We start from the raw sequence: 27,897 nt of genomic DNA on the forward strand, positions 1-27,897 counted from the left end.
TAAAGTTCGAAATTGAAGAATGTAGAGAGACAAGTGTTCTTTTATTGATAGGTGAAGAGTTGAGAAATGATCTTTTTAATAAAAAAGATTTTCATAATTTAAATTAAAATAACTTTATTAATAATTTGGAAAAACATGTCATGTCATATTCTTTATATATTGCACAATTGACACATCACTTTTTTTAACGTTTTTCTTATTGAATTTAACAGAAGGGAAAGGGATTTGTTAGACTAACATAAATGTTTGAAGAGAATAAAGTGTTACGTTTTTGAATTAAAAGACTAAATCAACACAATAAAAGATGAATTAAACCTTTATTATATATATATATATATATATATATATATATATATATATATATATATATATATATATATATATATATATATATATATATATATATACCCTACCCACTCGGTGTATATCGGAACTTCCCACGTTTTCTTCTTCTCTAACACACTAGAGCTATTATTACCAAGAAATAACTCAGAACAGAACCCAACACTGCAATAACAAAACCTCGGGAAATTGAATGAAACCGCAAAAATGGATCAATCTCAGAATCAGCGATCACTAACAACGCCGCCACCACCATCGCGTTCTGTCCAATTCCACCCTGCTCGAGTACCGATTCTCGATCTCTTCACTCTCTACTTAGGACTTGGAGTAAGTTTCTTTCATTCCCTTTCTTTTTTCTACTTTACTTTCCGCTCAATTACTTTCTTCCTCATTTCCGTTTCATTTCTTCAGAGAAACAGCCGCAACAAACCCGACGACTCACTCCGCGAACCACCGTAAGTTCACTCACTGTAATAGTTCCGTGTTTGTTTTTGCAACGTTCAAATTCGTTAATCGTTTGATTTGTTTTCGTAGTTGATGGAATTTGATTGTTATTATTTTTTATTTTTGTAATTTAGAGTTTTTTATTTTTATCTAATTAGCTTCTTACGTTTGTTTGTGATTGTTGGATAAAAATCAATTTCAGGAACAAAACGCAAAAACGGGTGCATGCTATTAACAGAGAGCTTCCGCCGCCGAATGAGCAATTCATTTTAGATTTTGAGCAACTTCAGAGCCAGTTTCCGGTGAGTTTTGAATTTCAGATATTCCTTCTGTTGTAAACTCCATGCTTTGTCTTAAGTGATGTGTTCAACTTGTTAAAGATATTTTATTTATCTGAGAGAGTCATCATTTTCCGTTTAGATTGACTTATTTGAAGTTACTACTAACATAAAGATATGAGACTTATTCAGGAAAGCAGTTAACGAAATGTCCATAAATTGTTTTCAACTTATTTCCATTAGCTTAGCTTATATGAAAACAATCTGATTTTATTTTATCTTTTGATATAGAAATATCTTATACATTTATATGATAATAATACATAATTTAATTTAATATATATGATATAACTTAATTAAACCGTAAATACAAACAAAGCCTTAGTCTTTGATATTGTAGCTGCTGACATAATATTTTGAAAGTCTTCGATCAATGTAGTGGTTATGGACAGTCTTTATACTTTATGTTGTCTTGTTGTATTTATTTATGTAAGCGGTACATTTTACTTTCAGGACCATGAGCAATTACGTTTTGTGGCTGAAGCTGTTCTTATACCATTGGTTGCACAATGTAGTGGTCATGGATCGCGATCAGACTTTCTTATTTTTATTTTGCGAAGCTTGAGTGGTATTGGGTGCATTAACTGGGACACCTTTCTTCCTTCCCTTCTTTCTTCAGTTTCTTCGGCAGAATTACCGGTTGGTCAAATGAGTCAAGCAGTGCCAACAGTTACCTCTTCTAGCTTGTCACAGTCGGGAATGCTGCCTCCAAACACAATTACTAATTCTTCTAATTTTCAGTCTTCAAATCCTGCATCTCCATTGAATTCTGTCCACACTATTGGCTCCCCCGCACAGTCATCGATGGAGCCGTTATCTGGTGCAGCTCTATCTCCTGTAAAATCATCTGATATTTCCTCGAGTGGATTACAGTTTAAACTAAGAGGCAGCCCGTCTGTTAGAAATAATGATATCAGTAACAGTAGCCTTCGCCAGCTATGTTGCAAAATCATTTTAACTGGTCTGGAATTCAGTTTAAAACCTGTGACATATGCCGAAATCTTCAACCATATGCTGAATTGGCTGGTGAATTGGGACCAGAGACAACATGGAGTTGATGAATCTGATATTATTAAGTCATGGAGACTTGACAAAACCGTAATAGCTTGGCTACATAGTTGCTTGGATGTGATCTGGCTTTTAGTTGACGAGGGAAAATGTCGGGTTCCCTTTTATGAATTATTACGGAGTGATTTTCAATTCATAGAAAATATACCCGATGATGAAGCATTATTTACACTTATCTTGGAGATCCACAGGAGACGAGATATGATGGCTCTGCACATGCAAATGTTAGACCAGCATCTTCATTGCCCTACATTTGGGACTCATCGAATCCTAAACCAGACCACACCTACTATTTCAAGCGAAGCAGTAGCACACCTGCGACTATCACCACTGTCATATTTAAGTGTACTTGGAGAACCATTGCACGGAGAGGTGAATAATCTCATTTCTATTTCAAGAAACTCAGTATTAATGAATGAGACTGTACATGAATGCTCGGATACTATCTTATTTTTCAGCAAACAATATACTTACAACACCCTTCTTTTAATTCCTTGTTAAAAAAATGATGTCTGTCTCAATATCAACACTACTAAGATTTTTGCTATGAAAATGGTTGGCCGAGTAACCACTAGATCAACCAAGCCTTCATAGCACGCCAAATAAAAAGCTGACTGGAAAATTGTTTAAAGTAGGGAATAGCTTTCACAATTCTGATAGATTTAGTTTGAGTTATTAATAGTTTATGCAGCCCATTTGATGTAGTGTTCAGAACTATTTATAAAAAGGATTGAGTTAGTTAATCTAATTACCCCGTTCGCTTCGGCTCTGGACATCAATAAGTTAATGTGACGGCCATGTTTTCATTTTCACAACATATATGTATATGTATGTAAATATGTACTCTGTTTCTGGCTTCATCCAGATCTACCTTACAGATAGAATATTAGTGGCATGGCATTTCGTCACTGGGTATTTCATTATCATTAAATATATTTATCCTTATGATTGATTTAATGGAAAGTCCATTAATTTTCTCATTTTTAGTGATTTCTCCAATTTGACTCTTACCTATTTTTTAAATTTGATATTCTGCTGTCTTATTCTATTTTAGTTTGATCATAATTGGTCCCAAATTGATAAATTTGTCTCTTATTGTTGTCTGTAGGATATTACAACCTCTATTCAGAAGGGAAGTTTGGACTGGGAGAGAGCTGTACGTTGCATCAGGCATGCTCTCCGTACCACACCTTCACCTGATTGGTGGAGACGGGTACTGGTACTGGCTCCTTGCTACAGGCCTTCATCTCAAGGAATTACTGCTGGTGCTGTTTTTTCTTCAGAGATGATTTGTGAGGCAGTTATTGATAGAATTGTAGAACTATCCAAATTAACAAATTCAGGCAATGATCTTCCCTCTCTCCCTCCCTTCCCCTCTCTCAACATATATATATATATATATATATATATATATATATATATATATATATATATATATATATATATATATATATATATATATAGTTGGGTCTAATTCAACCTTTTTTAGGTGAGGATTGCTCCCACCTATAAACATATTTTCAGGCAATGATCTTTCTAAATGAGACTTTTAACACATTCCCTCACGCCCAACGATGTTGAGTTTGGTGCGTGGATATAAATAGAGGGTCGTCCAAGAGCAGGTGGCATGCGTGGATATAAATAGTGGATGGTCCGATAGCAGGTGAATCGGGATCCCACTAAAAATCATTTAGGTATAGAAAGAGCGTGTCTCGGAAGATCGTAACAAAGGTCGTAAGATGTTACCATAGAGACAATTATAGAAATAACTAGGAAAAATACCCTTAACATGAATTTTTCATTAATTTAATCCCGAGTAGCAAACATTTATCTAAAAATAAATAAATTTCTCAAACATAGTTTCCTGTAACAGCATTTTAAAAACAGAATTGTCTCAAAAATGATCCAAAAAACATCATCTAAAAATATCATCTCAGCTCAAAAAATGTCTAAAATTATCATTTAACACTATAAACTGATGGAAAGGCTCTGTTTTGTGAGGAAAAAAGAGGAACGGCAGTGCAGTGTGCAGATGTGGATTGAACGGTTAGAGATGAGAAGAATGGAAGGAATTGATTTGAATTTAGTGTCTTTTATTTGTGTTTAAATTGAGCATTTGGAACTTGAAAACTGGACATCGGAAAATTTGAGTGCTCAATTAAAAGGCAATAAATGCCAAAACCTTAACCATTACGACACAACATTCATATTCCAAGGAAATTCGAGTTAAAATTGACCAGAACGGGTCGAGAACAAGTGTGTAAGTGACAGATCAAAAACAGGTGTGAAACGGGTCAATGGTAGGAATCGGATCGCGCGGATCCCTTGATCTCGCGCTTTTTCTCTGCTCATCAACTGCGCCCCGCCATCTTCCACGATCTTTGGAACAGTCCAACCAGGGGCAGAGCTACATCATGACAGGGCCACCTCAAACCTTCCAAAACTTTCTACTTTTGAAAGGGAGGTGTACAAATTATAATAAAATATACTTATAAATAAAATTTGTTTCACTTATTTATTTAAAGAACAATATGGCGCAGCGGTAAGCAATGGTATTTTGCGAATTCAAGGTCCCGAGTTCAAACTTTATCACACGATATTTTGTAATTTTATCAATTTATTTCAAAAAATGTCAATAATGGGAATCAAACCTATCTACATACACAAAATGATTCGTGTACTTTTTCATTGCACTATCAAACAAATTGCTATATTAGTATCAAACTTTTATTATCTACTTCAGTTGTACATTATGGCCCCCTCAATAAAAATGGCCTAGCTCAGCCACTGGCTCCAACTTGGAGAACAGTTGCAGGGGTGCAAGATCGCACGATCTCAGGAGTTATAGCGTGATTCTTACAACCATGCCAGGTGGTTCAAAGGATCCAAAATTGGAATATCGATGTCTAGCCAACACCACTTCAAAAGTAATGCATACAGGGCCTCGAGGCCAGATCATTGTAGGTGCATCTTGGCTTATCTTTTGGCATCCAATTTTATCTCACGGTGGTTCAGAAATAAAGCACTAGTTACTCAATCCACCACAAAATTAGAATATTGATGTCTAGCCAACACCACTTTAGGAGTAATGTGGATTCAAACGCGCTGCTCACATAAATTCAAATTTCATGTATGATGCTTGTCACACACTGTGACATCCTCGGCACCATCTTCTTCTACATGAAATTGGATCTATTATCTGTTTACGAGAAGGAAGTTGCCATGACTCTAACTGTCAACCAACTATGAGAAGGTCATTACCAGGACTCCAATGTTCGTGAAAATATGGAATTTCATCCAAATATATGTGCTATTTTCACACCTTCTATTATTTCATGTATACTGCATTGCAGTACAACTAGATAGGTTTCTTTATGTATATTGATATCCCATAAACATATAGACAATTCTTCCCTTTCCTATTTTATTTTGGTGTATTTTATTGTACCAATTTCGGAAAATTTCTTATCTCCCCATGAGTTATATTCACCTTTTTTGTTAAACGAAATTTCTTCTAAAAAGTTACGGTATTCTTGGAGCATTTGGTTAGGATAGGATTATCCATTTTTGATAGATATCTCTTCACTGATATTTATGTTCTGTTCTAGGATTGTGTTTATTACCTCTGTAGGATTGGACAGCTACTTTGCATTTTGTGCTCCTTTTTCTTTTGATCTTTCCTTTTATTATTTTTCGAGTTTGGAGATTTCATTATCATTTCATCCCTCTGCCATACTTTCTTTCCATTTTTTTCTTTTATAGTATAATCTTCCATGCTAATGAAAATGATTGATTTTAGGAAAGTTTGTTTATCACATTTTAAAAGCTTATTCCTTCTGAATTTTGCAGAGATAAATTGCTGGCAGGACTGGCTTGTCTTCTCTGATATTTTTTATTTTCTTACGAAAAGTGGGTGCATTGATTTTATTGACTTTGTGGACAAGCTGGTGTCACGTCTTTCCGAGGGTGATCATCATATACTTAGGACAAATCACGTGACTTGGCTGCTTGCACAGATAATACGAATTGAGCTGGTCATGAATGCTTTGAATTCAGATTCTAGAAAGGTGGTTAATTTAATGTTAAACATTGTTATTTTCTATTTTCTCTTTTGCTTCTGTTTTGGACAAGCAAAATTTGTTATTCTTTCTATTTCTACTTTACTTTTGATGCTAAGAGAGATTTTTTTATTTGATTTGTGAAACATATTTTAGTAATAGCATAATGGCTTTATGGAATGAATATTTTCTTACCCAGACTTTCTAATTTTTCATCTGTTTAATAAAATAATTTTATGATGGGGCTGCTACTTAAGTTGGTGCATTACATTATTTTCATGAAATTGTTCTAGCTAGCATTAAATGTATAATAATGGCTTTGGCACTGCATGACAGGTGGAAACAACCAGAAAGGTTTTATCATTTCATAGAGAAGACAGAAGTTCGGATCCCAATAGTCCTCAAAGTATCTTGCTTGATTTTGTAAGCAGTTGTCAAAATTTACGTATATGGTCATTAAACACATCAACCAGAGAGTACCTGAATAATGAACAACTTCAAAAAGGAAAGCAAATAGATGAATGGTGGAGACAAGCAAGCAAAGGTAGATTAAATATGATTATTTGATCATGATTTAATGAATGACAATGGTTTGCTATTTGATTAAGTTAAATATGATATATGAGGCACGGACACGGCGAATACGCTCCCGACACTGACACGACGACACCGATAATAATTAAAAAAAAAATAAAAAAATAAACGTAATCACAAGTGTCGGTACAGGTGTTAGACACAGACACGGACACACCTATTTGTAGAGGTGTCGGTGCTACATAGAATATGATATATAAATGGCACTCCCTCCATACCAAAACAACTAACTTATTTGTAAAATAAAATTGTTCTAAAATGATACGCCTCTTTCCATTTTTAATACATTCATGAAAAAACAACCTGAAAACGAATAGAAAAACAATGAACAGAGAAGAATAGGATAAAAAACAAAATAGAAAAGGAGAAAACAAAAGAAACACGATGGAGAAAGGTGAAAAAACACGAATGAGAGGAGAAAACACGGACGACTACAATAATTTTTCCAAGTTAAAATTTTTTAAGTGTTAAAAGGTCTTTTCACACTCCAAAAAAGCCCTGAAAGCAGAAAACTGCTCCCGGCCGGAAAGCGCTCCGCTCCTGCAACCCGCTATCCCAGCTTTCCCGGCCGCTATCCAAAAATGGGATGTGCGCCGTTCCTCCGTAGCGGAGGGTTGCAGCACCGGGAGAGAATCCCGGGATAGCGCCTGGAACGGCCGCTATTAATGCGGCCGCTATTAATAACTGTGCTTAAAATAAAATCAAGAAAATCATACCTTATTTATCAAACATTTTGAAACATGGGGAATAACCGTGATATTGGTGTATGTGGATGTTATTTTAGTCACAAGTAATGATGAGGAAGGACAACAATTATTGGGCATACACTTAGCCAAGGAATTTGAGATTAAGACATTGGGAAAATTAGAATACTTTTTGGGAGTTGAAGTTGTCCACTATAAGAAAGTGGTCTTCTGCAAGAGATTGGTAAGACATGCAAGTCTCCAAATATACCGGTTGATCTAAGTTTGAAGTTGGAAAACACAGAAGAAGATATTGCGGCTGATAAAAGAATGTATCAGGGATTAGTCGAAAAACTTATATACTTCTCACATATTAGACCTAATGTTGCTTTTGCTGTTAGCTTAGTCATCCAATTAATGCACTGACCAACGAAAATTCATTTATATATTGCGTTCCGAATTGTACAATATTTAAAAGGAACACTTGGTAGAGGAATTTTATTTGAAAGAAATAAGAGTGGGTCTGAAGCATATGCCGATGCCGACTATACAGGGTCAATTGTATATCAACTACATGTTATTGCACTTTCCTAGGTAGAAATCTTTTGACTTGATAGACTAAAAAACAAATAGTAGTATCAACATCTAGTGTTGAAGCAAAGTTTAGGACAATGGCACAAGGAATACGGAAATTATTATGGCTGAAATTGATTTAGAAGATTTGAGGATAAAGTGTGACGAACTAATGAGACTTTATTGTGATAATAAGTCTACTATTAATATATTCCATAGCCCAAAATCCAATGCAATATGATAGAATCAAATATGTTGAAGTTGATACAATTTATTAAAGAAAAATTAAACAATGATCTTATTTGCATTCCATGTGTCCTCCCAAGGCAACCTTGTAGATCTTCTATCGAAAGGGCTAAGCAACAATAACTTTAAAAGAATTGTTTCTAAACTGGAAATGATAGATATACATTGAGGAGAACTGTTGTAAATAGTTAATTTTACTACTGTTACTTTTAGTATTATTAGTAATTAATCATGTTTGGACTTTTAGTAAGATCTATGAGACCAAAATACTCTATTTAAAGACCTATTAGACTAAAATACTCTATTTAAAAAGATTAGTGTTTGCTTATCTTTATCACAAAATAATATTAATTTTAACAGGGAACCATATTTGTAATGCCTAATTATTTAAGGAAACTAAATCAAATAATGAAGTAAAGAACAACTGATAATTATATGTTCAATCAACATTTCCTTTTTTCTATTTTCATGATGGTGAAAGATTGAATCCCTCCTCCTCTGCACTGCGATCTTCTTTTACTGTTGGATATGATGGCAAACCTGAAATATTTATCATGGTTTACTCTAGTTGCAACTTATTTGTAGACTAGTAATTTTTTTTCTCCGTTAACATAAATATTAGTATAGTCATGCAACTATTTTTCTAATATATATATATATTAGAAAAATAGCTGGATGACTATTCATTTCTTATTTCATATATATATATATATATATATATATATATATATATATATATATATATATATTTGAAATAAGAAATTTTTAGTAGCTTCATTTCCCTTCTATGTACCACGTCTACATTACTAACCAAAAGTTAATTATGACGTAGGTTGAGTCGTTGAGACACCCTGGGTGTAGGGTTAGGCTAAGCTATAACTACCAAGGTTCAGTTATAACTTATAAGTTATAATTGAATCATTCAATTATTATAAAAGTTTTTAGAAAAAAATGGAACACTTCGTCTTTGAATTTTATCTCCTCTAACAGTATATGTCATGGTGTATCTCCTTTCTCTGATTAAATTTTTCTTAATCTTTTCTGTTTTTCTTTTGCTACATTCTCTGCATATCGATACATTTATTCTATACCCTTCTCCATAATTTTGGCAGTTTGCTGAGTGAAGTATAGTTAAATTTAGTTAAATTATTATTTTGGTATTATCTGATTTTGTCTTTCTAATAAACACTTGAATTTTCAACAGACCGAATGATGGACTATATGAATATGGACGAACGCTCAATAGGAATGTTTTGGGTTGTGACCTACACAATGGCACAGCCTGCTCTTGAAACAGTAATGAATTGGTTAACTTCTCCTGGAGTTATAGACTTATTACCTACAACAAATCTACAACCAGCTGAGAGATTAGTTTGTACACGAGAAGTGAGCCCAATACCTATATCATTGTTATCGGGGTTTTCATTGAACTTATGTTTGAAGCTGTCTTATCAAATGGAAGATTCTCTATTTTCTGGGCAGGTTCTCTTTCTCTCTCTCACATACACATACACTGTCGTAGTATGACTTTTGTTAGATAAAAGAAAGTAAAAGCAATGAACGCAATTGATCTTTGTTAACGCAGTTTGCCTGATTAGGGGTGTTCACGGTGCAGTTTGAGCGGTTTTAACGTTAAAAATCCTCCGAACCGCAAGAGAAAAAAATACGCGGTTTGATTTGGTTCGGTTGACTTTTAGAAATAAAACCAAACCAAACCAATGCGGTTTAGGTTGGTTCGATTTTTTACAAGATTTTTATTGAGTCATACATACACCTATAGAGAACAACATAACTTTGGGCTTAATCATTCATACATTACCAAATAACAACAAAACTCATCATATTCATACAAACTTCTCATTCAATATACAAAAACAATATTAGACAAAAGAGAAATAAAAGAACATAAAATAGTAGCATAAAACAATATAAAAAATATTATAATAAAAAAGATAAAACAGATGAGAGGAGAGATTAGAGAAGAAATGTGCGATAAAAACGTAATTTGAAGAGAAAGCAATAGCATAAAAATGAGAAGATGAAAAAATAAAGAACATAAGAGAGGAAAGATTAGAGTAGAAGAGGTGAGATGTAAATGACAAAGAAGATGAGAAGAATGCGCGATATTATTAGGAGAAACTTGAGAAGGTTGAAATTAAAACCCTAAGTGTGAGTAAGAGAATATTTGTAAGGTTAAGGCATAATAGGTTTGGATTTTGGGTTGGATGTAGGATAAGTGAAGATTGAGTTATAATGTAATGCGGTTTAGTTTGGTTTAGTTCGGTTTGCAAAATACAAACCACAAACAAAACCAAACCGTGTGGTTTTGTAAAAAAATGGTCCAAATGCATCCGAATCAAATGCGATTTTTGTGGTTTCGGTTTAGTTTGATTTGGTTTGCGGTATTCTATTGAGTTTGTTCAGTTTTGAACACCCTTACGGCCAATGGTGCCTATCTCTGCGACTATAGAGCAATTATAGTTTGCTTTGATTTCTGTAGTATGAATTCATTAGGATTACTTAATGTTACTAGGGTTCAATTTATCTAAACTCCAATTCCTATTTGCTCTCAACATACAATGACCTCTACCCATAATTATCTCAACAATTAGAGTTATACTCAACAACCTATAATAATCTAAACAGTATAAATCATAATCAACAATCTTCATCTTTACAATTATCAAATACCTGTGAAGACTTCCTACATGAAAATTCATCCTGACAACTTGGTTGATACACTTCTTGCTTAACATTGAGAAACATGTAACAAGTCCAAGTAATGCCTGAATTTGTCACTGATGTTTGACTTGGTCAATCTATGAGTTGCATTCTCTGAAGTATGAACTTTTTCAAGTAATATCTATCCAGTTGCAAATAACTCTCTGATCCTGTGAAATCTCACATCAATATGCTTGGTCCTGACATTATACACCTGATTGTTTGTAAAATAAATGACACTTTGACTATCACAATGCAACCAAATTCCACCTTGCTCCACACCCAATTCTCTTATCAATCATGTAAGCTATAAAGCTTCTTTGACAGCTTCACTTGCCGCCATGTACTAATCTTCAGTTGTCGACATGACCATTATGGATTGAATTGATGATTTTCAACAAAAAATACTCCTGCTAAAGTAAAAACATATCTTGTTGTAGATCTCCTGTCATCCATATCAGTAACATAGTCTGAATCAACATATCCTACAACGGAATGATCACCCTGTTCACTATTTAACGTGATACCCTAACTTATAGTACCCTTTAAGGACTTGAGAATGACGCTTTTTTGGTTTGGACATAAACTTACAAACTTGACTTACAGCTTGTGCCAAATCTGATTTAGTGCAGATCATATCATACATTAAACAACCAACAACACTGGCATAAGAGACATTTGACGTATACTCAGTTTTTGCATTTGTCTTTGGACACTGATCCATTGGAGTTTAAAGTGATTTGTCAATCGAGTACTCACAACCTTGAAATTACTCATGTCAAACTTATCTGACACCTTTTCAACATATCTTTTATGAGAGAGCCATAATTTTCTAACACTCTTATCCTTGTGAATTTTCATACCAAGAATCTTCTTAGTAGCACCTAAGTCTTCCATGACAACTTTGAATCAAATTTGGATCAATCTTCACTGGATATCTGCATATAAGTAGAACACCCAAAAATCCTTAAATTCAAGATCGATATGATTACCTTCCATACCTCTTATGCAACCTTCCCCTCCAATGAAGCCTGGGGTGACCCGTTGATAAGATAACACGTCATGTTAACTGTCTATGTCCATAAACCTTTTGATTGTCCAACATTTAACGAGGCATCTTACCGTTTCAGTTAAAAACCTATTCATTTTTTCTGCCATACCATTTTATTGTAGTGTTCTGTGAATTGAGAAATGTCTTTGAATACCGTTTTCTTCATAGAACCTCTTGAATTTTGAATTAGTGTACTCTGTCACATTATCTGACTCTAAATACTTGATTTTTCCGCCTCTTTGATTCTCTACCTCTGTCTTCCACAATTTGTATTTGGTAAAGACTTTCAAATTTCTGCTTCAAGAAATACACCTAAACCTTGCTAGAAAAATCATACGTGAAAGGCACAAAATACCTGGAACCACCCATGGAAACCTCTTTGGTAGGTCCCCGCATGTCAGAGTGCACATATTATAAAATTCCCTCTGTTTTGTGCTTTTCATTCTTGAACCGAACACGATGTTTTCCAAGTATACAATACTTCATTTCAATAAATTTCTTTTATGAGGTTCCATCATCCCACGCTCATTTAGATGACTCAGACGCATATGTCGGAGTTTCATTGCATCATTATCAGACTTAACTGATCCAACATCACTTACAATAGCGTTCCCCAATAATTTGTAGATGTTACCTACAATCCTACTTACTCTCATCACAGTCAATGGACTCTTGCTAACCTTCATAATGTGCCTATCTCCATCAAATTTGTAGGAGAAACCATTTGCATGTAGAGTACCTAGGGCAATCAAGTTTTTTTCTCAATTCTGGAATATATCTGACTTCGTTTAATGTTCACACACCACCAGCGTCCATGACAATTTTAATTTACCCAATTCCAGTGATAGTAGTTACTTTATCATCACCTAGATAAACAAATCCAAAATTACCTGATTTGAATGTAGTGATCCCATTTCCTATGTTATCTATCTCGAATTATGGCTTGGTGCGCCCATCTTAAAAAATGGAACGGAATGGCAGTGCGAAGCGAAACAACCGATATTTTAGTGACGCGAATACTAATATAGTTAATATTGATGAACACTAATTGTTAAAAACTAAAATAAATAATCAAAATTCATGAAGTATTTATATTTAGAAATAAAAGTCAGAAGTCTTGAGCAAAACACGTTGCAAATGCAAATAAAATTCAATAAAATATTCTTGTTATCCTTCAAAATATAAGGGTAATGTCATTTACGGCTGACGCGGCTGGAGCGACTACTCTGACGCAGTGTTGTTCTAAATTCAATCCCATTATTGCGGTCATTTCAGTCAAGTCACCCATATTTGATGGATGGCATGACCTGACGCGGTTTTCTTGATTTTGCTGTTCCGTGTCGAGATAACGGCAGAAACGGCCGAGTTTAACAACATAGCTCATTTTCACATACAGACGGTCACCTTGAGTTCCTTTCTCTATATTTTGTCTCCTTTGAGAAAGATACAAAAATGTACCAGTAACCACATCAAGACTGAGTGTCTTTCCTGTAGGTAAGAGTAGTCACCAAGTGGTCATAAGAACCTAATAACGAGTACAGCAAGATAATTGCCTCATCTTCGTTATCAATCTTCATTCCAAGCTTCACTACATCGGTGATTATGTTGTTGAATACATTGACATTTTGTTGCAAATCAGATCCTTCCTGCATCTTCAGGCTGTATAGTGCTGCTTTGCGGACAATTTTCATCAGTCTTTGACATATATTGACTCTCCAGTTTGTCCCAAACCTCCTTCCGATTCTAGGATATGATACATTAACTTGTCTGAAACACATAGGAGAATCAATACTGCAACCTTCTCCTTCATCTCTGCCGATCAGTATCCAGCATGTTGTTTGGTGTTGTCTCACCCAACGTCTTTTGTAAATTTTGCTGAGCCAACAGTTCCTTAACCCTCCTTTGTTATAATCCGAAATTACCTATCCGTCGAACCTTGTGCTTCGATATTTGCACCAGGGTTAATCGCAATTTGATACCAATTATTAGAACAACAACCAGTATTGAAGATTAAAGATAAACAAAAGTAAAACACAATGAACATGATTGATCTTTGTTACGCAGTTTGACCAATGGTGCCTACCTCTGCGACTATAGAGTAACTATAGTTCCTTGGATTTCTGTCTTATGGATTCATTAGGATTTCAATGACAAGCCATATATATAAATAATATTAGGGTTCAATTTACCTGAACTCTAATACCCAATTATCCTCAACAAACAACTATCTCTACCTATAATTATCTCAACAATATGAATTATATTCAATTATCCATAATAATTTCAATAATATGAGCTATACTCAACAACCCATAATAATCTCTACAATATGAGCCATCCTCAACAACTTCTAACATGTATCATTAAGTCTTGAGAGAGGCCTGGGAATTGCCATTTCAAGCAATGATTTCATCTTCAAAGAATTGGAAATAAAATTATGCTGTCCCTTCTAATCGGTCAAAGGAACTTATTTGATATTTAGCTTGTCTTTGTGTGCAGGTTATACCCAGCATTGCCATGGTTGAAACTTATACCAGATTGCTGCTTATTGCACCTCATTCACTATTCCGTTCGCATTTCAATGTAATTTCATTTTCCCTTCAGTGATAATGTTGTGTTACTTTTTTTTTCTAAAATTTATTTATGTCTATAATATGTAAATAAAAATGTGTTATTTTTATAATGCCATTTTCTGCCTAGGGAAAACTACTTCTGTCTTTTTCTTTCCTTGAAATGTTAATCTGAATGTTATGGCCCTGTTTACTTTGCTTTAAAAAAATTTCTGTTATTAATATTATACACATACAAGTGCACACACAATCAAGAAGATAATATACAAAGTAATGTGATATTTAGCTTGTCAAAAAGTATCATATTTGGAAATAGTGAAAATGATACAAAGTTGCTTTCACCATTTCCAAATATGTTATTGCCTTCTCGCACCACTATTCTCCAATTTGGATATCATTTCTTTTATTATGCATGAACTAATATAATATGTGTGTTTATTGAAAACAGAAAATGACAAATTTAAAATAAAGCAAAGGAGTCCTAAGTGTATGAAATTCCATGGTGGAACTCTTACATCTAGTCAAAGTTAGCTTGCAGCTTTGAATTAACTTTTATATTGTGGAAATTAGTTATGTGATGTAGCTTGTTGTTATCGTCCACGTGAAACTATTTGTTTTTGTGGAGTACAAAACAAACTGCAAATCCCATAAAATTACAATATAGAGATGTTCTGTATCTTACCTTTTCTTGGGGATATCATGACCAAGTTCTTGTTCTTTCCATGGTGGTTTCACGAAGCATTTTGATAAATTTTGTTGCCTATTCATTTTAATATTTAACTTATTTTTTTGTTTGTATGCTGATGTTATAGTTACACATGTTGAAAATGTCACTTGCAGCATCTGGTGCAAAAAAATCCTTCTTTGTTGAGCAAGCCTGGTGTAACACTTTTGGTTCTTGAGATATTGAACTACCGACTACTTCCACTTTACAGGTGATTGTTTCTATATGGACCATAGTTTAAATTTCTTTTTGTCAAAAAATAAGGACATGTTGTTATTGTATGGAATCTCTATCTTTTTGCTATGTTTTTGCCCTTCAGTTCAATAAGTGGTTTTAAATTTTAACACTACAAGATCCTTTGCCATCCCACCCAATTGAATAGTTAGTTCTCAGAAATGGACTTAAATGAGGCTATATATATCTTTTTTGTCACAATAAATATACCACATTTTCTTTCATTCTATGTAAAAAAAAATTGTTCGGCATGAAATGTAAGAAGTTTTACTTTTGGTCCTTGTTTTAGTTCCTGTAATATTTGTTAATGTTTGAATTAGTCCTTATATGGCTCATGAAGAAAAGTATTCGATCACTTTATGCTTCCATAATTAGGCTCCCACCTTTTTTAAATAGGAATCCTCACTCGAGAGTGACTTTGATATATTGTAAAACTCGATTTATGGCTTGCAAATGTCTTGTCTTTGGATCATACATTAATTGACTCACCGCACTAATCTCATAAGCCAAATTTGGCCTAGTGCGTGCCTTGCCTAGTAAATCAACTTTTACACTAATCTTGAATATTGTATCTCATCAACTTTGACACTTTCATACTCATAGCTCATCTTGTAAATTTGCTCAATGAGAACACTCTAGATTTGTATCCAAACTTTGCTGATAATTTCAAATTTTCCCATGTTTTATTGGCTAAAACCATTTTTTTACTGGGAATAGAAGCAACAACTGTACTTGCATGGACAAAAAATGTTCAATCTTTATTCTATTTTGCCCGTGATTAGATATGCCAAATGTTATGATTCAAATATAAAAATATAAACTGTTCATTTTGGGTAGGTATCAGGGAAAAAGCAAAGCCTTGATGTATGACGTGACAAAGATAATTTCTGCTCTAAAAGGAAAACGGGGAGATCACCGTGTATTTAGATTAGCTGAAAATCTGTGCCTGAATCTGATATTCTCATTGAGAGATTTCTTTTTGGTTAAAAGGGAAGGAAAGGTATTTGCCCCTGGTATCAAAGCTGGAAGTTCTATTTTTATGTTATTCATTTGAGCTCACTCATCACTCTATATGCAAAACTGGTGTTCTATTTATTGTCTAAATTATTTTCTAAAACTATTTGCAGGGCCCAACAGAATTTACGGAAACTTTGAACCGAGTGACGGTTATAACACTGGCTATACTAATTAAGACCCGCGGGATTGCCGATGCTGATCACCTGCTTTATCTCCAAAACATGTTGGATCAAATAATGGCAGTCAGCGTACATACATGGTCAGAAAAAACACTCCGATACTTCCCGTCTGTTATGCGTGAAGCATTGAGTGGTCGACCAGATAAAAGAAGCCATGCAATCCAAACATGGCAACAGGTATGTTATACAAGCCAATGCGTATTTCATATGTGCAGGCATGCCTTCAGTAATGAACAGAGGCACATACTGCAGTAGTTTTTTATTTTGCCCCTGCATAAATATGTTATATTTTGAAAAATTAATTAAAGGGGAGGGGTTATTTATGATTCAAGAAATATTCTTAAAGTTTGTGTTATTATAACTGCTAGAAATTTTGCCTTCATCGCAGTCCGTCCTAGCCCGCCTAATCGCGGCATTCAGCCTCCTACATCTTTATTGTGTTGGATTGAATGAGTGAATTTAGTCCCACATTTCTTAGAAATATGGCTTGTTAATGTTGATAAAGCTTAACTCAAATTTTAATATGGTATCAAAGTCTATCCTAGGTTTGTTGTTGGGCTTCCTGCATCGTCCACGCTTCAAGCTCATTTTGACCCGAACGAGAAGGGTGTGATGGAAATTCTGCCTTCATTGTGGTGTGTCGTGTGTCCCTAGCCCGCCTAATTGCGGATTTTCGTTACAGTCTCCAACACCTTTATTGTGTTGGATTTGAAGGGGTGAGTTTAGTCCCACATTGCTCAGAGATATGACATTTGAAGTGTTTATAAAGCTTAACTCAAGTTCTAAGCTTTGTCAGGTTGAGTCATGTCCAACCACAATTATGAGTTGGTATCAGATTTTTACTATTCTGCCACCTACCATTTATATTCACGCACCAGTCCCAACCTTGCTGGGCGGGAAAAGGTGTGTTAAAGATACTCACATTGAATGGTACATGACTTGAAAATCTGGTTGTAAGTGGGGGCAATCCTCACCTTACAAGTCGGTTTTGTAAGGTTGAGTTAGACCCAACTACAATTCTAAGCATAGCTATATGGTCTGTTTGGGAGTCGGTTTTTGGAGGGAAAAATCTTGGAGGGTTGCGTCTATATTTTGAAATGTGTTTGATATTTTTAAAAAGTTTAAAAAACAATATGATTTTATATGTTAACGTAGTATATTGTTTTTTAAACTTTTTAAAAATATCAAACACATTTCAAGATATAAACACAATTCTCTAAAGTTTTTCCCTCCAAGACCCTCCCAAAACCAACTCTCAAACAGACTCATAGAAAATATTCAGTATTACTATCTTGTGTTGTCATGCTAGTCACAGCTACCTCATCTATTTTTGAGTCGCTGATTATTAATTTGAATTGTTTTCTTCTTTTGATCCTTCCACAAAATCTCTTGATATATTGATATTTATTATAGCATGATTTGTTAGTATCCTCTTTAGATACTCTCATGTATATAAATAGTTAGTAGTTGTTAAAATATTTTCATATCAATAAGAAATATTCACATTCAAGTACCTCTTTAGATACTCATGTCTTTTCCAAATGAATGAAAATCGTAAAGCTGTTTTTGATTTTTCTAATATCTCCACCAATAATTGTAGGAGTAAACAACTTACATGGATGATTTCCCAGGTCTCTTGCCTTAATCTCTGCTTAGTTATTGTGTCCAAGAGTCTCATAGTAACTCACGCGTTTTCCCTTCTATAATCTGTAGTTTTACATGTCGCCGCTCTTCCTAAAGACAATGATTAAAGTACATATTTTTCGTTCATTTGGCATACATTTAGACCTCATAGTTTTGTAGAACAACTTTGTGAGTCATCTTGTGCCTCTCTCCTACCCTGTCCATACCTCGGTAGAATTATCTGATTAAATTTCCTTACAATTGGCCATCCTCTTCAATTTTTCTTTACCTCAAATTGTTAGATTCTTCAGTATCAGGAGTGGAGTAATTTTGATCTTCTTGTCAAGTGTGAAGTCTATTCATGTTCAAAGAATACTTGTGTTTTCCATTAAGAAGTTTACAAAAGTAGCCTACTTACTTTAATATTGTTTCGTAACAAATACTATCCCCTCACCATTCTTGATGCGTCACAATTCACACCTAGTTCAATTCTCTTCCTTGTCTTTCCTTGTTTTTAGCAAGTATGCTGATACTTGTTCCCCTTCTTTTAATTGTCTAATGACTCAATTACTTTCATATGCTCTTGCTCTATATTTGGTTATCACTTTTCTTGGTGTCTTGCTTAGCTACCTTATAGTTATTCTAATTTTCCCCATTTTTACTAGTAACTTTTTATAACGCTTTTTTTAAAGCTTAAACGTCCCACCATTAAGATTTTTGTGTATTGTTATATAACTATGTATTCATTAGGATTTATTATGTATTGATTCCTCCACCTAATTAAGAAATTCTCGTTCTACAATATGCAATATAAATAAGACCAAGCTGAGAGTAAATCTCTAACCTTATTCTTAAGTTGGTACCAGCTCACTATCCACCATCCAACTCTTCCCCATCCTATCGGCTAGTCATTGAAGTTTCACCGCCGTCCTCCGCCCCACGCTTTTCACTTCTGGTCAGCCTCGCCGGTGCGTGAACACCACGTGCCACCCTTCAGACCTTTGACGAGGCCGCCGTCGGTGCCATTCTTGTCAGTCGCCGATTACATGTTCTGACCCTGTTTGGTCAATGGATCTCTTTTTTTCCCTGACATTTCTGTGTTTTGGTTCTGTCACTACTGAAAGGTGCTCTCAGTTCATTCTGCACTAAGTTCTTTTTGGGCCCACCCTGTTATCTTAGTGCTCTGCAAGAGGAATTCAGCATTGGATTTATTTGGTTGTGTGTTGATGATATGGTCATTATAGGTGATGATGATGGTGGAATTGTAAGACTCAAACAATATCTAGTCCACCACTTTCAGGTCAAAGATCTAGGATGACTTGTATTTTTTTGGCAGTGGGGTAGCTAGCATCGAGATGCTATGATTCGAATCTTAAGGTACACTAAAGTAGCTCATGGGAAAGTTTTGTTAATAGAGAGAAAGGTAATTTAAATATTGTTTGTTACACATGCTGATTGGATTGGATTTCCCTTTGATAGGCTGTAGATGTCTGGATATTGTGTTCTTATTGGCGAAAATTTAATTTCATGAAAAAGTAAGTAGATTATCGTTGTGAGATGCAATGTTGAAGCTGAATATAGAGCTATGACACTTACTACCTCGGAGCTCATATGGCTCAAACATCTTCAAGAATTGCACTTGGGTAAAATAAGCATCATGAGTCTCATTTGCGATAATCAAGGAGCCTTACATATTGTTTCTAGTCCAATCTTTTCATAAGCAAACTAGCATATTAGATTGATTGTCATTTTATTCGTGAGAAGATTGTGTCTATGATGAGATTGCTATTTCATTTGTTGGTTCTAATGATCAATTGACAAACATTTTCACAATGATCCTTCAAGGACCAAGAATAATTTACATATCTGACGAGTTTGATGGCTACAATCTACATGCTCCAGCTTGAGAGGGAGTGTTGAGATATAAATTGATTTATATGTAATTATGTATTCATTAGAATTGATTGTGTAGTAACAACTACTCCCTTCGTCTCATAAAAAATGTCTTATTTGCATTTTTTCTCTGTCTCAATAAATGTCCTTTTATAATACCAATATAACATTCATTCTTTTTTTCTATTACTAAACCCTTATTTATTAACTTTCATTCTATTCAAGTACTCCACTAACTATAATTAATAAAGACACTTTAGTAAATGATACTAATTATATCATTAAAATCAATATATTATACATCTAATCATTTTCTTAAGAATCACACATAGCTCAAATAAGACATTTATTATGAGCCGGAGGAAGTAACAACAATCTATTAATCTTGGTTAAGAGCTATGGTATCCTGTGAACGCATTTTTTTTACAACTTTTTTGCATGTTGATGTCATTTCTAAATATGCAAATTAAAATTTGAGGCACTTGTGCAGGCAGAAACTACCGTTATACACCAGTGCACCCAGCTTCTTTCACCTTTGGCAGATCCTAGTTATGTTATGACCTATATCAGCCATAGTTTCCCTCAGCATAGACAGTATTTGTGTGCTGGTGCATTGATATTAATGCACGGCCATGCAGAAAACATTAACAGTGGAAACCTGGTATTTATCTTTAACTGCTATCTTTTTCGTCATGCTGGTATCTTTTTCCCATGCATTTCATTGTAAGGAAGTTTTCCCCCCATGCATTTCATTGCCATACTATATTCTCTCTTTTATAAATATTTCCCTTTTATTTGCAAAACTCTCTAAGTCACTCAAAATGCTTAACCTGATTCAATATTTGTCTAGGGACGCGTACTGCGGGAATTTTCTCCCGAAGAAGTGACATCCAACATTTACACCATGGTTGATGTTATGCTTCATCATATGCAAATAGAGCTTCAACAAGGACACTTGATACAGGTTAACATCTGTAATGAAGCTTTTTATCATTGAATTCTGAAAACCAGTATCTTTTTAGCATTTTTCATATAGCTTTCCTTTGTGTAGGACCTTATGTTAAAAGCGTGTGCAAGCCTTGCCTTTTTTGTTTGGACAAATGAGTTACTTCCCTTGGATATCTTGCTTCTTGCACTTACTGATCGTGACGATGATCCACATGCTTTGCGTATTGTGGTATGTACATTTCAATCTCTTCGATTATTTTCTCTAATCTCTACCCTAATCATGACCTCTTTCCATAAATAGAAAAATAAGCAAAAAGAATGAGATTGAAAATTTGAGACAAGTAAATGTTGAATTTGTGATTCTGTATGTCTAAATCAGACTACACTCAACACTATCTATAATAGCATATAGAATAAATACTAATTGATATTACTTGCTAATTCTAATCCTAATAATAAGTATTAGGACTTTGATTCTAACACTCCCCTTCAAGCTAAAGCTTACTAAGTTTTAGCTTGTTACAAAAAAAGTATATTGCTCCAAACATAAGATGGAAAGACAACATAGCAATGCGGGTGAAATCAGAGAGATTTTCTATAAAGATAGTCTAGCCTAATAGATGGAATGATCATCAGCCTGAGAGAAAAATTCCGTTGCAAGCAATCAAAGAAAACAAGATCCGTCCTTCTCAAAACTGCATTTGGAAGTTTCAAACCAACATATCTGAACTTCAATTAACTTTCACAAATTCCATCCAAACAAAATTCCAACAATATTGGGCCATATGATGCACTTGAAACAACTAACTTAAGTGTGGAAAGAGTCCCAAAGTTATCGGAAACCGGTGCTGACAACGCATCTTTGACAATGGTGGGACAACAAGACTACGGAATGTAAAACAACATAAATGGGACATATCATCTATGACGGGTACCAATGACTCAATCTTGACTCTGGCGAGGCGAAGGGACTAGCGAAGACTATTGACTGTGTGATGACACCAACGACTAGAAAGTCTACTATTAGAGATCAAATTGATATAAGGTAAAAAATACATTGTGTCAAGAGTGATTGAAACCCAAACTATCCCCCGTGTTTTGCTTTACCTCTCAAATGAATGAAATCCTATAAAAAAAACCTCACAAAATTGTGACAGAACGTCTTTTGTAAACAAAGGCGGCAAATGTGTTTGAACTTTTGAAGTAGAGGCTGTTTGAACTACATCGTGTGTTTTTGTGGATCAAATCTGGGACCGCGAGGACAAGGTAAGTCGAATGGGCAAGACGGAGGACGGACGGTCGAATTGACGTGCCTTCGCATACAGTGGAGATGACGGTGAATGATGTCCATGAGCCGAGGAAGAAGTTACGCGTGGAGCAACGTCCTTCGAGGGATGGGCTTTTCTGGAGGAGGCAAGGTCGATGGTGGTAGTAATCACTTGCCAGGAAAGTCGTCGTAGATGGTAATTGCGACATTGACACTGGCAGATTTCAAGGATCTAAATACAGAACCAATACACCTTGGATTGCAATCCCTTTGACAAATTACCAAAAACTGAAATGATGAGTCTTCTAGAGGTTTTCACAACATTAAAAGAAAAAACTCCCTCCAAAACACATGTCAAATGTGGGACCCACATACTGAAAGTTGTCCCAACAGAATTAGGAAGGGAAACCGAGTCAGATGAGACAAACAGCGATGGAAACCGGTAGCCAGAGGGCGGCGCGTGGAGTCCACGTGCCGTTAAGAAACTTTTGTTATGACGGTGCATGTGAATGTTCTTGGAAGTGTCGTTTCAGGAGTTGATAGATTGGCGGCCTTTGATTCTTATGGTAGGGAACGTGTTTGTGTCGGTAGCAGTGGCAACTTTTTCGGCAGTGGCAACTTGACGGAAGCTGAACCCAAAAATAAAATTAGAATTTCAAACCTGCTCTGTATACCGAGTTGAATAACAGAATAATTAACTTGTATTTCACAATGAGGTTGTGCAAATTTATATACAAGAGATAACCTTTCAAGAAAGGAAAAACTGAAAATAAGGAAACTAAATCAATCCCAAGCATATTTGTTATACAAAGAACTTAAACACCAATTTCCGAGTTGGTTACAGCTGTCAATGACCACTGTTGACTAGTTAACTTGTTTGTCATACAATAAGGCTATTACAAAGCACTGCTCTTATAATGAGTAGGAAAATACTAACTTCTGTCGTAAGGGTACATGATAAAAATAATAAACGTAGAAATATTGTCTTGGAAATTATGCGTTTAATTTCTAGAAAGTTTAAAAAATGTTTTATTTAAAACAAATTCTATTTTTAGATTTTTAATATGTGCCCCTTAGGGCACAAGTTAGCATGATCCTTAACACGTGCCTTTAGAGCACAAGTTAACAAGTTATACATATTTACTATAATTATATGCCAGGGGTATTGAACTTCTGTGTCTTTCATATGTGCAGATAATTAATGTTTTTGATATGATTGCAGATCAGTTTGCTTGATAGGCAAGAGCTTCAGCAGAGAGTTAAACTCTTTTGTTTAACTCGTGGACCCCCTGAACATTGGCTTCACACAGGTGTATTCAAGCGGGTTGAGCTACAAAAGGCCCTTGGAAATCATCTTTCGTGGAAGGATAGGTACATTCCCTTGAAACAATGAGTTACACCTTTCTTTTGCTAAGATCAAGCATCTTTATTTGCCCAAGTGGTTGAGAAAATCTTTCTTGAAAATTGAAAATTGAAAATATGGAACTTTAAACCAAATTGTTGTGTTGTTAGATGGAGATCTGTAAATATTCTTGTGACTGAAACCATAATAGTAGGTGCAATTCCTGTTAATGCATCCAACGTTTCTGCTTGCAACGAGAGAAATGAAAAGGCCTAAATCAATTTTCTATTTAGTTATACATTTTTTATTTGGTAATTAAGTATTTAATTCGTTGTTCTGTACCGTTACTGTACAAATTGCACGGACTGATGCTGTCTGCTACAAACTTTCCAGGTATCCCGTGTTCTTTGATGATATTGCAGCACGCTTGCTTCCAATCCTTCCCTTAATTATTTACAGACTTATTGAGAATGATGCAATGGATACAGCAGAAAGACTACTGGCTCTATATTCTCAATTGCTTGCTTATTACCCTCTAAGATTTACATTTGTTCGTGATATACTTGCATATTTCTATGGTCATCTTCCTGGAAAACTCATTGTTCGAATACTCAATGTACTTGACATCAGTAAGGTAATAAACTGCATTTTATTTTGTCAGCAGTTTTGTGTTTCCTTAAAGTTGTTTAACTTAAAAAAAGTATTACTCTTAAGAACGATTGGGCTTGTGTTTCTTCCAGATTCCCTTTTCAGAGTCATTCCCACAGCAAATAAGTTTGTCAAATCCTGCCATGTGCCCTCCTCTGGACTATTTTACTACTCTATTGTTGGGAATAGTAAATAATGTAATTCCTCCATTACATAACAATTCAAAATCTGTAAGCATAGGAGATGCATCAAACAGTGCACTGCGTACTGCCCAAAACAAACCGCCGGCAGTATCTCAGTCTGGACTACCAAATGCTTCTGAGGGCCAAAAGGCATTCTACCAAATTCAGGATCCTGGCACATATACTCAGCTGGTTCTTGAGACTGCTGTCATTGAAATACTGTCCCTTCCTGTGTCTGCTTCTCAGATAGTACAGTCACTTGTTCAGATTGTTGTTAATATACAACCAACATTGATCCAGTCCAGCGATTCTCTCCACGGTTCCTCAAATGGTGTAGGGCAAGGTTCAGTGTTGCCAACATCACCTTCAGGGGGAAGCACAGACTCCTTAGGTGGAAGTAGATCAACTCCTTCAGCTTCCGGAGTAAATACCACTAACTTTGCTTCACGAAGTGGTTATACAAGTCAACAACTGTCTTGCTTGTTGATTCAAGCTTGTGGCCTCCTTCTGGCTCAACTTCCTCCTGATTTTCATGCACAACTTTACTTGGAGACGACACGTATAATAAAAGAGAACTGGTGGCTTACAGATATGAAAAGGTCACTTGTAGAAATAGACTCTGCTGTTGGCTATGCTTTGTTAGATCCAACATGGGCTGCACAGAACAATACCTCCACGGCCATCGGTATGAATTGCCAAAACGGTTGTTTACTGAAAGATTTCTTACTTTAATGCACCATTAAAATTTGAATACTCTATATTACTTATATCTGTCTTGATATTTAGAATTGTGACTTATGGTATATTGCCTGTCTGAAAAAGTGTGACAAGAAAAATCTGCTTTTCGCAACAGCGCTACACTTCATTTTTTGCATGTCAAAGATTACATACCCTATAATTTTATCTTGAGGGTGACATGGCTTATGGCTAGTAAAGTGTTACCAACTAACAGATAGATGGTCCGGAAGATATTTCTTAATTTTTGTTTTAGTGACCTGTGAAAGTCGAGCATTAAAAGAAGATAGTAGCACAACCTTTTATTTTAGAAATCCTCTTTTGTTATTGTTTCTATCATGTGTGAGAAAAATTCAAGTTTTGTTGCATTGATTTATGGTCACTAAGATATGTTGTTTCAATTGAAGCTAGGTGAATTTCATTCTATTTTTAATGATTACTTGTGCTTAAAAGGAACCCGTGCCTTTTCTTATCACAGGGAATGTGGTTGCCTTACTTCATTCTTTCTTTAGTAACCTACCTCAAGAATGGCTTGAAGGGAGTAATGTTATCATCAAGCAACTTCGGCCAGTAACTTCAATTGCAATGTTGAGGATAGCATTCCGTATAATCGGCCCACTCCTTCCAAAACTTGCCAATACTCATACACTTTTCATTAAGGTACAGAAAATGATCAATTCCACAGTTTTAATACAATTTTCATGTGTGTTCATCTCTTCATGCATGTGTCTTCTAGGTTCAATACTTTGATGTTTAGAACAAAGCTATTCTAAGAATCTGAAGAAAGACACTAACGAAACTAAGAAATTAGAGCTCCTTACAAGATGGATAGAAATGAAAGAAACTAAAGAAAGAAATTATGGATCGAGAGCCAACCTCTTGCTCGGAATATGACCTACCCTGAATATTATTAGGTTTTTACATTGAGCCTAATTTATCCTTTCAAAACCGACTTGTAAGGGGATGTATAATGTTATTCTTTTAATTTTTTTAAAATATCAAATAATTAAAATATAGACTTAACCTTCTAAAATTCAACTCGCAAACACATCCTTAGACTTTGTTTGGGAGTTTGGAGGGGAAGGGAGAAAAAGACTTTGAAAAAAAGAAAAAGTTGAGTGAAAAAAATAGAGATTTTGGTGGAGAGGATTTTTTTTTATTCATAAAACAAAATCCCCCTAATTTGGGGAATAAAAAAATAGTATTTGAGGAGGGGTTTGGAGGGTTTTGGATGGCTTAAATATATTGTTGAAATATAGTCTATGTTATAGTATTCCGAAAATAAAAATATGTTAACGATAAATATTCTTTTATCATTCTATATAAAATCATTCTTTCAAAAAAATATTAAAGATTTTTCTATATTTTTTTCAAAATTCCTTTTCCAAAACCCTCCCTTCCCTTCCCCTCCCCTCCTAATTCGCAAACAAAGCCTTAATGAATTATGTGGAATGTAAATTCCAGTGCGCTAAAGCTATGGTGCCGCTCTCAGTCCTAGTTAATTTATTTCTGCACATTTTATTGAAATTTGACATCTCATTAAATTTTTTGGGTATTAACTGTTTTACTCCAATCTACTGAAAAATGTCACAGACCCTATCCTTACTGTTAAGTATATTGGTGGATGTATTTGGAAAGAACTCCCAGATATCAATTGCTGCTGATGCATCAGAGATAGCAGATATCATTGACTTCCTGTAAGTGTTTAACAATTTGTTTTAAAATGTATTACTATAAGTTATAACAAATTTTGAAATCCTGATTCTCTGCCTTGCTCTGCTAATTTTTCCTACTTGGTGTTCAGTCATCATGTCATTCACTATGAAGGGCAGGGAGGGCCTGTGCAGGCTAGCAGCAAGCCTCGACCAGATGTTTTGGCTCTCATTGGAAGGGCGGCAGAGAGTTTACGACCAGACATTCAACATCTTCTCTCACACTTAAATACTGATGTGAATTCTTCTGTTTATGCTGCATCTCATCCAAAGTTAGTCCCAAATCCAACTTAGTTCATGAATATACCAACTTAGTTCATGAATATACCACGAACATATCAGCACATAGCATATTCTCAGTTTTCCAGAAGAATATAATACCCCAGTTACCAAAATCCTAGATCCTTGTATTGTTATTTGTTATAATTAAAAATATTTAAGAAAATTGTCAAATACTCAAAGTTAGAGTTTTGGTATTTTGTGGATGAGTAGGTATTTTTATAGGCTAATGAAATCGTGTATACTGAGTTCAAGAATGGTTAAGAGAAACAAAACTTATTGTGGATTCTTCACATATTTTCTGTGTCGTTTGTGTTTGGTAATTTGCAAGAGTTAGGAGTTGTATATAAATTGATGTATTATACATTTCTTCACAACTTTGTATCAGAAAAATATAGATGTTTTCAACGACGGCTGTGTCTTAGT

At 34.8% G+C, this 27,897-nt stretch overlaps 1 protein-coding gene across 1 annotated transcript; it reads left to right on the top strand.

The window, feature by feature from the left end:
* Positions 1–417: 417 nt before the first annotated feature.
* LOC127097785 (mediator of RNA polymerase II transcription subunit 23) lies at positions 418–27,882 on the top strand. The gene is made up of 21 exons (XM_051036275.1): positions 418–669; positions 754–797; positions 989–1,088; positions 1,578–2,564; positions 3,301–3,535; positions 6,042–6,259; positions 6,587–6,794; positions 9,551–9,828; positions 14,618–14,701; positions 15,529–15,623; positions 16,484–16,646; positions 16,774–17,019; positions 20,849–21,019; positions 21,209–21,322; positions 21,410–21,535; positions 23,796–23,944; positions 24,309–24,549; positions 24,656–25,430; positions 25,959–26,140; positions 27,074–27,177; positions 27,285–27,882. The coding sequence occupies exons 1-21, from the start codon at positions 550–552 to the stop codon at positions 27,484–27,486; spliced, it is 4,842 nt and encodes a 1,613-aa protein (XP_050892232.1). The 5' UTR covers positions 418–549; the 3' UTR covers positions 27,487–27,882.
* The last annotated feature ends 15 nt before the right edge of the window (positions 27,883–27,897 follow it).

This window comes from Lathyrus oleraceus, chromosome 6 (genome assembly GCF_024323335.1).
Source record: "Lathyrus oleraceus cultivar Zhongwan6 chromosome 6, CAAS_Psat_ZW6_1.0, whole genome shotgun sequence".
Classification (NCBI taxonomy): domain Eukaryota; kingdom Viridiplantae; phylum Streptophyta; class Magnoliopsida; order Fabales; family Fabaceae; genus Lathyrus; species Lathyrus oleraceus.

Coding starts and splice junctions, on each gene's coding strand:
- LOC127097785 (XM_051036275.1), top strand. CDS start 550: ATGGATCAATCTCAGAATCAGCGATCACTAACAACGCCGCCACCACCA. Junction 6,795..9,550: donor GTGGAGACAAGCAAGCAAAG/GTAGATTAAATA, acceptor AATTTTCAACAG/ACCGAATGATGGACTATATG. Junction 25,431..25,958: donor CAATACCTCCACGGCCATCG/GTATGAATTGCC, acceptor TTCTTATCACAG/GGAATGTGGTTGCCTTACTT.